We start from the raw sequence: 14256 nt of genomic DNA on the forward strand, positions 1-14256 counted from the left end.
GGATCAGTTGGTCGTACACATCTGAGACATCAATGGATTACTGATTTAGCACAGGAGGGAAGTGTGGGGGTAAAAGTTGTAAAGGTAGTCCAAGAGATGAATACAGTAAGCATTGTAGTAGTTACTTGGAGGTGAGGAGGCTTGTACTGGATAGAGTAGCATGGAGAGGAGCTTGAATCAAATGAGTCTTATGATTGAAAACCACAACAGCAACACAAGTTCTAGAAATAAAATTTTCATTGCAAGATATAGAATATGTGTGTACATTTGTTGACATATGGTCAAGAGCCAAGATACAAAAGAGAGTTTTCTGAGTCACTGTCTATGATAACTTGATAGAGACTATAAAACACCAATATTTCAGCGATTTTCTGGAGTTCTTATATATGACTGTGTAGCCAATATGGAGGATAAAAATTCAGTTTAGACCCAAAAAGATGTGCTATAAATGTAACATAATGGTAGATATATATATCTAAAAACAAAGATGATGTGACTTACCAAACGAAAGCGCTGGCACTTCGATAGACACACAAACAAATACAAACATACACACAAAATTCAAGCTTTCGCAACAAACTGTTGCCTCATCAGGAAAGAAGGAAGGAGAGGGAAGGACGAAAGGATGTGGTTTTAAGGGAGAGTGTAAGGAGTCATTCCAATCCCGGGAGCGGAAAGACTTGCCTTAGGGGGAAAAAAAGACGGGTATACACTCGCGCGCGCACACACACACACACACACACACACACACACACACACACACACACACACACACACATCCATCCACACATATACAGAAGGTGTCTGTATATGTGTGGATGGATATGTGTGTGTGTGTGTGCGCGAGTGTATACCCGTCCTTTTTTCCCCTAAGGCAAGTCTTTCTGCTCCCGGGATTGGAATGACTCCTTACACTCTCCCTTAAAACCCACATCCTTTCGTCCTTCCCTCTCCTTCCCTCTTTCCTGATGAGGCAACAGTTTGTTGCGAAAGTTTGAATTTTGTGTGTATGTTTGTGTTTGTTTGTGTGTCTATCGAAGTGCCAGCGCTTTCGTTTGGTAAGTCACATCATCTTTGTTTTTAGATATATATATTTTTCCCATGTGGAATGTTTCCCTCTATTAATTCATAACGTAATGGCAGCAATTACATGAAAAGTTTAAAGAACACAGTGTCTTAATAGTTCAGTTGAGTTAAAGAAAGAGGAAGATATGAAGGTGAAAAACATGATGATATCTGTGGTGAAGACGACTGTCTAGAGATGCTGGAGAATTTCCCATTCATTGACAACACACATTACTGAACATGATATGAGATTACTATCACACTGCACATAAACTAAATTTGTGTGATACAAGTAGTATTAATCCTATACTTCAAAATGTTGATGAAAATGGAGAATATACAGCTTTATTCAAAGTGCATTCCAAAACAGTGTGCGTTTTTAATAAGTAACAGTGGAAATTCTTTCAAAATCAAAATTTTGAAAAGATGTTTGAAAAGAAATTTTTCTGAAAATAAAACTAAAAGCAGCAAAAGTACTTATGATTTTTAAATGTCCAAGAATAGGAGCAACAAATGTTTTTAGGCTTGAAATTAATCTTTTATTCATACACCCTTTTATCAAAAAATAACAAATAAATATTTTTACTGATGTAAATTAATAATTGATTGAATCAGTAGTCTTATTTGTTACCAATAAATAATAAAGATGTTATGTTCTGCCATATCATATAAGATTGTGAGTACTCGAAGCAAAGGAGACCATTCATCAAAAAGCAGAAGTGCTGAATGTCAACAGGTGCGCAGTAAAAAGGAAGAAAACTTGTTGGCTTTCAGAGTAATCTTTTTTCGAGATAGAGGACACCCATACATAAACAACTTATGCCTCTACATGGTGCTGGCTGGATGAGCAGTAGTCATCCAGCTGGTGCCAGGAGTTTTCCCAATAATAAATTCATCGGTCCAATTGGCAACTGCTAATGTGTGTCACCTATTTGTATTTCTATTCCTGTTCACATTCAATTTGTTGCCCCACCAGTTAGCCACCTCTGGTTTAAGTTAGGATTATAGCTCTGCAAACCTTCATTCACACTGTTTTCTGAGTGTTCTTCCCTTACAACTGCTGCACATTTTTTCTTGGTTGCTGTATTTCTGCACAGAAGAATTTTTGAGAAAATTCCATAAACTGAAAATAAAATGTTGTGTTAACCTGTTGTATCTGTCAGTTGTCTAGCTGTACTCTTCTTCTTCTTCTTCTTCTTTTTTTACCAGCGAGTAGGTAGATGCACTTCTCATGTCACATATTTTTATTAGTGGGACTAAGTAGTGAAGTGTCAGATCACAAATCTAAAAATTTGGTTTTTAAACTTCAGTAGATCTTAGGATTTGCTCTGTCACTTGCTGCTTCTTTCACCTCTGGTAGTGGTATGTAGATGTGAAAATGCCAATTTGTACTGCGGTTTGTTGTGCATGTTTAACTGTAGGCCCCATTACAACTGACTGGGTAAGTTTGTTGGAAGATATGAGGAGACTATGCCTAATAATGAGCATTTTGTGGTGTTTGAACTAAACCTCTAATTTAATTGATTATTAATTCATGAGTCCTCTATTGCTGCATGTTAAAAGCCCACATAGTGTTGTTCAGAAACTATAAGATGCATCAGCAAAAATACAAATAATTTAATATCTCAACAGCAATAGGTTCCAAGCGTCTGTGAATGCACATAGCTATCAAGAGAGATCTTTCTCATTATGATACAGTGAGGCTTCAGGAAATATTAGATTCTGCTAAAAATTGGGAAAAATATTGACAGCTCACAAATGTTTGTTCAGGATGTAAGCCATAAGAGTAAATGTGGTTAGACTTTTTTATGACTGGAACGAAAAAACTGAGCGAGCCCCAATTGGATTAGCTGTTAACAAGCAGAAATCCAAATGTGATCAAACAAGTATAATAAACCAATGCTCAAAATCTTGAGTTAAATAGTGTTCCCAAAAAAAACTGGATTTGCAGAAGATTTGGTCTCAGTATGTATTGAGCAAGGTATAACTTCCAAAGAAAAATTTGAATTTGTTTCCTCTTGTCAATCCTGTTACCTCTAAGGATTTTGGTGTTAACCAGTAGCACATTTTTAACATGTTTTCCATTGTTGTTCAGTAACTGTATTGAATTTCTACTTTGTCAACAAGATACTGAACTCTAAATCTTCCTTCCTTTTCTTTAGATCTATTTTTCGTGAGGATGGGGAGACATAGGTTTTGCTGAAATAGTTATTTTCTGTCATTCTAGCAGTAATTTTTTTAGTCCTATAATAAGTTTGCTCATGAGTGGTAAGAATAAATATGAAAAAATGTTGTGTGATTACATTGAGAGCCCACTGCATGGTTGATAATGATCATCCAGAAGTGTGGCACCTGCGCTTCATGCCTATACAGCTGAAGTATGGCTGGTCAGACCCAAAGACTTGAGCTTCCTGCAGTGTCTCAGGTTGACGCACATGCAGTGTCTCAGGGATGAAGGATGCCAGTAGAGCCCCTGCCAGTGTCACTGCACCCAGTACCGCAAATGGCAGCCATGGGTCTGTCTTTCCCTGCAACATATCAACAATTATATATAGTCAGCTTTGAAGCAATTACTGTGAGTTTATTCAGTGTGAATAGATACTGTAACATCTGGTACTCTGCAGAGCTGTCTTCACGAAGTGTTCAACCTGAAAGCAAGGACAGTGAAAGACTATCACTATTTTGCTATCTCAGGGTTAAAAGTCATAAGTCTCTGTGCTTGTTATCGATCCACAGTTAACATTTAAATTTCTAATGAATCTGTTGTGGTCGACATTTGTGTGTACTCCTAAGAGAGTCACATTCACTCCCAGAAGTACACAGGAATCTGTTTTTAGTTTACTTCTTTCACAAGCACCAACTTTGCATTAAACTCTGGTCTTGTGGAGGTAAAACTGCGTTTATACAGTCAGTTACACAAGAAACTGTACACTGTTATCTGTATGAAATAAGACACTGTTATAAATATATGTTTACATGGAAATACGTGTTATTACTAACTGCACAATTACCTAATAGTGAATACAATCACCACTGTTATTGATTATAGCTTGACACCTTAGTCCTCTCTCTGGTAAATCATCCATGTTTCCAACAAATATTGTTTGACTAACTTCGCAACAAGTATCCATGTGAAAGCTTTGGTCCCTTTGGATGATTTACAAGGAACATTGTCTTGTGATGCTTAAGATATTTTACACTCATTTTATACTGCAACCAACAAAACAAAACATTCAACTCTCACACTGTTTACCTATACACTGTGCAAAAGCACACTTATTACAGATGCAAGACCACCACCAGAGATGTTGCTGTGGACGCTACATTTAAAATTATGGTGTACACTTTCATGTGGAACTGACTGTACCTGTTGACAGCTGATGATGAAGTGGTACAGTACTGTGCCCTTCGTTGGCAGTGACATCCTGTGGTCACCACACTGACACTTGCCCACACTCTTGTTACTTGCATTCTATATCGCAAAACTAGGTTTAATTAGTGCTCATCCATAAATCACTTCCATCTATTTTCATCTGATAAGACTAATTAAATGTCTTATTATATTTTCTCTCATGCAGCTCCACCATAACGCTGTGACTCTGTATTTGATTCTATGGCTGTTCCTAGGAGTTTGTCGTGTGGTAAGTCAAAAACTAATTTGGTGAGATATTAGCAAGAGTTGGCTTTAATTTGTGACTATGATGGTACTACAGGCCATCTGGTCAAGCTGCTTTCCTCAGGTCTCATGTTTGTTTCAAAAGTATACAAGTTCACGTAAATTATGTATAAACATGAAAACAGTAACAACTTGTTAAAACTTAAAGAAATATCTGTGAAATGTTGTTGCCATCTGTACCAATAAATTTATCACTTGTAAATCAACAGCACTGCAGTCCATTTGCCTCATCTGTATGCAGTAGAAAACTGAATTTTGAGAGTAGATGGACATTTAGTGCTACGAGAGTGAGAGAACACGCTGGGGTAACAATGGGCGAAATCACCTTACCAGACCAACTGCAATGGAGGATGACTGGCAAGTGGCAGGCAAGTCAAATTCAGACAGATGTGACCGGTTGGTCAGGTGATAGTAACTCTGTTATTAGCTTGGAACAACAGTTTCTAGCCACAGCATCAACTGAGGTATATGCTGTTCGTTGCTGACCAATGTTTCTGTTATGATTTCAAAAGAATTGTGACCTGGGCCCCATTTGAACAATGGCTTGTTCTTGCTGCAACATTTAGAAAGGTGATGTTGAACGCTTTACGGGTAGACGCTTTAAGGAGGATATGTCCACACAGTTGAACCAGCCATGTGGATACTGTCCACCACTCAACGCAGGAGTGTGTGTTGGTAATGAAAGCAACAATATCTGCACTGGACTGCATATAATTGTGTTAATGGATGAGTTCCTGTTTATCTTAGAATGACAACAGATGTGATTTCATTTGTCAAGATAGTAAAACCTGTTATCAACCATTTGTGTCACAGAAGTTTCAGACAGGTCATGCTATCATGTGAGGTGGCATACCTTTGAGTGGAAACAGACCTACCATCTATTCACGTGGATCTGTGGTGCACAGATGACATGTTTGGTGTTGAAGGATATGAAGTTACTGCTTTAATAGATAATGTGTTAAACATACAAAAGATAACACTGTTCTGAACAGGGCTCATCTCGTGGACAAATTCCTTTGACAGCTTACACTACAGCACCTGGAGTGGGCAGCTCAATTTGGGAGGTGCATTGCTGGTCACATCCTTGTGACGTTGTACTTAGAACAACTTTCAAAGGAAAATTTATCTATTTAGTCTAAAGCTCTTACACACCACCATTAAGGGCAGCACATGTCAGTGTTGTTGTGTGTTGCCACACACACACACACACACACACACACACACACACAATTTATTGCCATTGCTTGTGTTATATGAAACACATTTTATATGTTTCAAATGTGTTCTAAATGGAACTGTGTTTCACATTTATTATATTGCATCCCATGCTCTTTGGTTAAATTTTTAATCGCATTTGACACATTTTTTCCCATATCTTCATTCGTGATCTGTCAACAATTTATTGAAATTTGTGTGCTTTAATCATTGTGTAGATTATTAAGGAGTTAGTTTAAAGAGGGAAAACTATTATGCACATTCCAAACAATTCTCAAGAAAGCAGCTGAAAGGGTCAGGGTGAGTGGTGGGCTGATGGGTTGAGTGGAAAACTGGTGACAGTAAAGAATGACTGTATTCACTTCACTACACAATGTAGTGAGGCAAACAAGCCTCTCTCTGTTGTCCTTGGCTGGTGCTAACCTAAAGGCAGCAGCTTCCACATTGGCTGCTGGGCCAGTGCCCTGCATTGCTGATGGAAAATCCGTGGGAGGCCGGCCACCTTCAGAGGCCACAGTCATTGACGTCAGTGGCATGCTGCATCCCTCAGCATTGGGAGCCCCCGTGGCCCTTCACACTGCTCAGATCACTGCAGTGGCGAATGAAAATGGCTGTAGTAGAGTGTGACTCGCTGCTCTCAGGCAGCAGTCAGGTAGAGGCTTGCATGGTGGCGGCAACTCCAGCTAGAAACTCAGTGTCGATGGTAGCAGGCACGTATGGGAGGTTGGCAGGGCTGTGGCACAGCTCTGTACATATGAGTTAGGCAGAGAAAAATAAGAGTCATCACTGCACTAGGAATTGCAATACTCAAGGTCATGGTTACTAGATGTATACCATCCTGACACTGTTGTATGTACACAAATTATTTCTGTGCAGTGATCCACCCGTCCTGTGCTGCTATCATCCGACTTGAATCATCCACGCTCAGTTCCCAAGTGTTGTTATGGAAGGTATGGTTTTGTTTGGAGAACATTTCTATAGAGGTTCATCTGGTCAATACTGCTGTGGCCATATTACAGCCAACAGAGTAACCCCCGCTACAGTATCTAGTAAATGAAACATGGGCCCTGCATTACACACATAGTACAACTGATTAACCATTCACTACTTTGCAGTTCTAAACACCTTGCTTCCATGAGGTTCCCTCACTTACAGCAACAAGCAACCATCACTATGTCATCATATACTGAGTATATCGTAGGTAAACTGGCTTTTGGAAGTATGGTTCAAACCTGATCACCTATTTTTGGCAACATTGTCCCTCCATTTTAATCTGAAGAGTGGCATGATGCACTGGCTCCCTTTCATTGTAATCTAACGGGTCTGTCATATGGCGACTATGCTACTCCAACATCTGTGGATCTCACCTTTGGTTATCACCACGTGTCGATCCCTGTCTTCTGCTAACAGAAGCAGCCGTTCTTCTCTCCCTTGCACAAGTTTGCCACTTGTCCTTTACTTCACTGGGTAAGTGTGCATCATGTAACACCTAAACACCACATGCTTGTCTTTCACCAGCATCTTCGCTGATATGTACAACCGCACACTATCAGCTGTTACATCCACTGTAGCACTATGGTGGTAGAACAGACAGTTCTGGCTGCCTGGCTCCCCTATTAGCTGTAATTCTGGCAGTAATTCTCCTTGAGCCTTCCTCAACTCTTTCAGATACTGTTCTGGTGACAGCAAGATGGGACTTCACTGCCCATGTGGCACTTGATGGACAGCTCCATGCAAATTCGGAACCCTCTCATGTATCTCACGTGCTATACCCTATTGACTGCAGTAGTTTCATCATTGTTAGTCTTGCATTTAGTACTTGCATCTGTGTTTGTTCCACTTTCAGATCCCGTTTCAGAGTGTTTGCTGAGGCCCTGACTTAATCCATGACTTCCTTAGTCATGTTTGGAAGCACGCATGTGTTGACCACAATCTAGATGAATTGCCACTCCACAAGTTAACTTTATTTGTTGCCACTAACCCCCTTGTGGCCTCTGCTGTTTCATTCAGTTAGCTTACCTTGCATCTGCTGTCCTGAAGATGGTCTTCAGTGGTCTACTACCAGTGTCTCTTCTCCTCCCTCCCTCCCACCCCCTCCCATCTTCACTCTCCCGAATCTGTGCAGTACCACTCCAATCAACACCTGCATCTGATTCTTTAGTCGTGTTTATGCCCCAATCAGTTTCCTGTGCTCCTTTTAACCTCTCTTGGTTTCCCATTACTAACTGCTAACTGTTGTATCCCTGAAGATACCTCCTCCATCCTCTTAAGTTCTTTCTGCAACTCCCATACGATAAACACTAAGCTGAACCACTCTCTGTGACTGGATAACACCATGTCTGTTTGCCTGGAGAAGTGAACTCCTTCATCCAGTTGATGATCTTGCAGTGTCCCACTTCGCTAGAGGTCAGAAATGACCTCTGTATACTCGCTTTAAACTTGCCAGTGAGTCCTGTACTGTCACCTCAGAACTTACTATCTCCGTGTGCCCATAGGTTCAATTCTTGAGTCTCCACAACAGCCCACTTGTCACCTGATTCCGTTGTTGGGTACAAGTGGGCTCATCTCACTCAGAAAGGAGAGTAAGTACATGATTTTGCAATAGTAGCCCCAGACTCGTGGCATTCCCGCTACATATGAAGTTGTTTTGAATGAAATTTCAGGCATTAAACTATAAATAACTATTAATTTATTTCACACAGTTGTGATATCAGCTTTATAGCCATTCTCAGGAGAAAGTTGAAAACCACAAAATGTCCAACCTGCCTAACTGAAAAAAGCAGTTGTATACCAAAATAACGACTTATCGATTAGCTCTTTTATTACATTTATATGGATAAAACATTTTTGATGACCATTGTGAATTTATTTTAATATTTGATATCTATTCAGAGAGTTTCTATTACATTGACGTATATTGTCCATGCAGGATATGGTGACCGATGCGCAGTGACCAATTTTCATCCAAAGCACTGGGTGAGTTCATTTGTTTGTTGAGAAAGGGAGCCCAATACCATTTTTGGCCGGTCAGTGACATGCTGTGATGACAGAATCGAGTCATTCTGTAATGATTTTACAGAAACGATGTGGTAAAGAAGTCATTTTTGTGTTATTTGTGACTTTATGTGTCAGCTTCATGATGACATGGCCATCATGTTGCTAATAGTTATAGTTATTTTGGTATTTGCACTGAAATAAGACACTATGCAAAATTCAAAATATTTTGCAACAAAAAATAGGAGTTGCTATGATTTTGCATTTTGTGCATATTAAATAATACATTGCTGCGTATGAAATTAAGCTACCATATTGTATTTTGCCTTAGACTTGGGTGGGGGATTTTATCTGTCACCAATATCGAGAAAATTTATCCGATGTAGCACACTCGTTTGTGATAGCTGCTGCCAGTGATAAAGCCAGAATGAAATATACAAAACTTTTCTCATATTTCATAAATGGTTTGAAATATTGAAATGGAATTTTGCAAATGATAGCACACAAAGAGGAGAGTGTTTTGCCATATGGTTATTATGTGAAATTTCATTACCTATTGTGCTATTCTGCTAACTGCAGACCTTTTAGATGGAAGAATGTAATTTTCAAGGCCATCAATAGCTGGTGAAACAAGAAATTCTGTGGGTTTGGAACAACATAAGTGAAGACATTACACATTTATTTTGTACTGAGGATGTGCTTTTTCATAATGTATTGACCTTACTTTTCATCAGTTCCTTACTTAATAAAATCAATGAATCACTGTTTCGGAATTCTTTCGTAATTGCATGTGCACAACATGATGGTGAGGTGACATTGTGTAAATTCTGCTATGTTTTGGCAAAAGAAGCAAATTTTAACATGGCTAGAAGATAAATGTAGGTTTTACTCAAAATTCGCCACTCGTGGCGTTTCTCTGTTAAGTTACAAATGGTTAACAAGCCAGGCAAAAATAAATCACATTTTTTGTTGCATTTTCAGTGGAATTCTTTTTAGATGCTAACTGAATCACTTGGACGGTAGATCTTTTTGAATGGTCACCATGCAAGTGTGGGCATATAGGTGCTCCACTTAATATGTACAAGGCTTCAGTTTAGAATGGCACTTTCCCTACAGCACTCGACATTTTCCCTACAGCGCCTGCCAACAACTCCCACCATCATCGCTCTCCCCATGCATGCCCGGCCATATGTGCATCTACTGGATATGGTATTCTGCATGCGCTACACACAAATTCATGTCATTACCGAGTCTGTAACAACAGAACCACAAAACATGACATGAGGATGAAATGCAATCTCTCAATGGTGATAAAATTATTGAAATAAATCACAAAATTGAATGATAAGCTACACATCTTGCTGTTAGCCTTTAAATGCAAATGAATACAGAAATAGCACACTTTTTTGTCAGAGGGATATGACAGTGACATTGCACTGAGCCCAGTTTTTGTTTGATGCAGCATGTTTGTTTTCTCATGGTGAAGTTGGAATAAACAAGAATATAACTATTTTGTCTGCCTTGGATCAGATTCGTATATTTTTCATCTGAAGTGAGAAACTTATTCCAGGTATTGCTCCTTCGCTAATGGAACACATTTGCAATAGGGTACTTTGCATCAGTTAGTTTTCTTCTTACACCCACCATAGTCCCATTAGACATAGCTTCATTAAAGGGCATATGATCCCAACAGTCAGTGCTACTTTACCGCACAAGATTGTGTACTCGCCTTCCATATTAACAATAAGTCACGACTAGCTTTACACTCCTACATGCTTTTGTGAGAGAGGATGAGTCAATGAGTATGAAGCTACTCCAGCACCACAGTTCTTAGACTTGTCATATTTGCAGAACTACAGTGGGAATGAAGGAAGCCCATTAGTACTTATGTAACAGTGGCGCCTTGGTTTGTGAAATATGCAGCCCAAACATTAGGCTTGTGCTCGCTCTGTTTCTTATCTCAGCACTCCACCCCTGGCAAAGTGGTACAACACTGCCAAAACTAGCATTTTTCTTTTCCACTCCTCTTGTATGGTAACCTGAGGATAGGGATACATATCAGCTCTCCTCCATCCAGAAGTCTACTGTCTTCGAACAGCATGTCTTAACATGCCCTAAAACAAACATATAACCTATGTTAATGTCCTAGACTATTCACAAAAGAAAAATATTCCAAAATCACACAATAACAATACATACCAGTTACTTCTGTAGCATCTGTGCATACTGAGCATGAGGTATCTTAACCTCTTTCCTGTTGCTCATCCATCCATTTCCTCCTCTTTGCCTTTTTCCTTGCCATCACTAATACCTCTCGTGGAATTGCCTGTGGCTCACCCTTGAATGGTCATAGACACTCAACGTGCACAGTTGTTCTTGTCGGCAGCTGCAGTTTCACATTTACTGGTGATGTAGTTTCAGTTATTAGGTGTGTGGACAGGTGCCTTGTTAAAAACTTCTTAGTTTTTCCCTTCAGAGTATATGAGCTTGACAGCCTCACCCTCTGGCCTGTTCTATACTGAGGTAGGCCAGCCACGGTGGTCTAGCGGTTCTAGGCGCTCAGTCCAGAACCGCGCAACTGCTACGGTCGCAGGTTCGAATCCTGCCATGGGCATGGATGTGTGTGATGTCCTTAGGTTAGTTAGGTTTAAGTAGTTCTAAGTTCTAGGGGACTGATGACCACAGATGTTAAGTCCCATAGTGCTCAGAGCCATTTGAACCATTTTTATACTGAGGTAATGTTCCCACTTGCTTCACTGCCTCCCCTTGCTTCTTTAAAACCTTAGTATTTCCTTGCTGGACCTTTCTGCACACCTCCTACACTGTTCTTGCAAACTCCCAGTCTCTCTCTCCCTTTCTTCCTGTCCCCTTTCTGGCCAAATCATGTCACGGTGACTGCATCTTCTCCCCATACACCATATTAAATGTTGTCAACTCTGTGCTAGTGGGCAGTTTGGAGTTGTACGCACTAACCACGAAGGGTAGATACTTGTCTCAGTCTAAATTGTGTGCATTCATGTAATAACTAAGCATTTTTCCAATTGTCTGATGAACTCATTCTGTTCTTATTATTTTGTGGATGAAGCGGACTAGTTATCAGTTTTTTTTTTACTTGTAGCAGCCGACAAAACTCTTTCATCAGGTCTGATGTGATGTTCGTACCTTTGTCTGTAAACACTGTCTCTGGCTTCCCGAATGTCAGTATTCACTTATTTACCAATGCCTGCACAACTATGTCTGCCTGCTGGTCTGGCATTGGCACCAACTCTGTGTAACCATGAAAAGGGTCCATTATGGTCAGCACAAAATGACAACCTGCTGAAGTTTGGGTGAATGGGTCTAACATGTCCATGCCTATGAAACTAAACAGTTCCATTCCTTCTGGCAGTCTGTGTAACAGTACCTGCTTCTGATTTGAATCCACTTGCTGTTCACAAACCACACAATTTCTGGCATTCTGATCAACATTGTTCCTCCTTCCCTTCCATCAGGACTTTCCTGGCCCACTCCCATCTGTCACCTTGCATTCCCCATGGTCTGATAAGAAGTGATCATGCATTTCATGTTGTACTTCTAGCTTCAAATTGGCTGGTACCATCACTCATGGTCCTTATGTCATTTCTTTGCATAATAATCCGACATGCATGCTAAACCACTGTTGCCTGCCATAGTGTTTACACTCTTTGTTGGCACTTGCCATTCTCAGAGGTCCTGACCTAGTGCCTATATTACCGCTATCTTCCTGCTCAATCAATCCACATTACCACATTTCTTCCCAGGTTTGTGAATTACTTCGTACTCAAATTCACTGAATTTCAATGCCCACCTCATCAGTATACTGGGTGGGCCCTTCAAGCCTAGTAACCACTTCAAAGCAGCATAGTCCATCACTTCCTTGAATTTTATATCATACAGGCAACACTGGAAGCATGTTACTCTATACACTAAGCTAAGCATCTCTATCTTCGTTATGGAGTAATTCCTCTCTGCTCCATCAACTGTCTTAATGTAAAGGCAGTAGGGTGTTCCAGACTACCCATTTCCTGATTTGAACACACCCAAGAGCACGATTGGAGGCATCACATGGTATTACGAGCACCTTTTGGAGGTTTTCAAACACCAACACTGGATGTGACATTAACACTTTTCTTAATCCAACAGCTGCCCCCCCCCCCCCCCCCCCCCCCCCCCGATATTCCTCTGAGTGTACAAATGTGACACCCTTTTTCAATGATTGCGTAAGTGTTACCCCTTCACAAATGTCCTGTATTAACTCACAAACCCCTGAGAAGACTGCAACTCCTTGGTTGTTTCTGGTACCGGAAAACTGCTTGTGCTAACCTAGGTTCAGTTCTTACACCATCCTTAATAATGATATGGCTCAAATAGTTGACACCCTCGAGTGCAAAGTGACAGTTTTCTGTGCTGAATGTCAAACAGGCTGCTCTTAATCTCTTGAATACTCACCTCAGACATCTATGCTCCTGCATATCCCTTGAAAAGACTATTATGTCATCAAGATACACTGGACATGATGCAGTTTCAGTCCTTTAAGCTCCCTGTCCAGTAAATGCTGGAAATTTGCCAGTGCAGTTTTCAACCTGAAGGCATCCTTCTATATTGGTAGTGTACCTATGGTACAGAAAACACTTTCTGGTCTGCATCTACACCTACATTATACTATGCAAGCCACCTAATGGTGTGTGGCGGAGGGTACTTTCAGTATCACTATCTGATCCCTCCAACCCTGTTCCAGTCACGAATTGTGTGTGGCAAGAATGAGTGTCGGTAAGCCTCTGTATTGGTTCTAATTTCCCAAATTTTCTTGCTCAATATGCAAGATGTATGTGGAGGGAAGTAATATGTTGTCTGACTCCTCCTGAAAATTGCTGTCCCGAAATTTCAATAGTAAATCTCTCTTTGTTGCACAATGCCTCTCTTGTAATGTCTGCCAGTGGAGTTTGTTTAGCATGTCTGTAAAGCTCTCTTGCCAGTTAAACAATCCCATGATGAAACACACCGCTCTTCGTTGGATCTTCTCTGTCTCCTCTATCAGTCCTACCTGATAGGGATCCCAGATAGATGAACAAATGAACAATATTCAAGAATCGGGCGAACAAGTACCTTATCAGCCACTTCTTTCATGGATGAGTTACATTTCCTTAAGATTCTTCCAATGAATCTGACTCTGGTATCTGCCTTTCCCCCTATCTGTTTTATATGGTCATTTTACTTAAGGTCGCTCTGGATAGTTATGCCTAGATATTTTACAGCACATGCTGTCTCCAGTTGTTTGTCATCAATAG

The 14256-nt window shown here is 40.3% G+C and overlaps 1 protein-coding gene across 1 annotated transcript in view; it reads right to left on the reverse strand.

The window, feature by feature from the left end:
- Positions 1-3174: 3174 nt before the first annotated feature.
- LOC124775216 (solute carrier family 22 member 7-like) overlaps positions 3175-14256 on the reverse strand; it is a 145130-nt gene continuing 134048 nt past the window's right edge. Inside the window, exon 9 of the mRNA XM_047250058.1 lies at positions 3175-3593. Within this exon, the coding sequence (XP_047106014.1) occupies positions 3399-3593 (195 nt within the window). The 3' untranslated portion in view covers positions 3175-3398. The remainder of the gene's footprint in view (positions 3594-14256) is intronic.

The sequence above is a fragment of the Schistocerca piceifrons genome, chromosome 1 (assembly GCF_021461385.2).
Source record: "Schistocerca piceifrons isolate TAMUIC-IGC-003096 chromosome 1, iqSchPice1.1, whole genome shotgun sequence".
NCBI lineage: Eukaryota > Metazoa > Arthropoda > Insecta > Orthoptera > Acrididae > Schistocerca > Schistocerca piceifrons.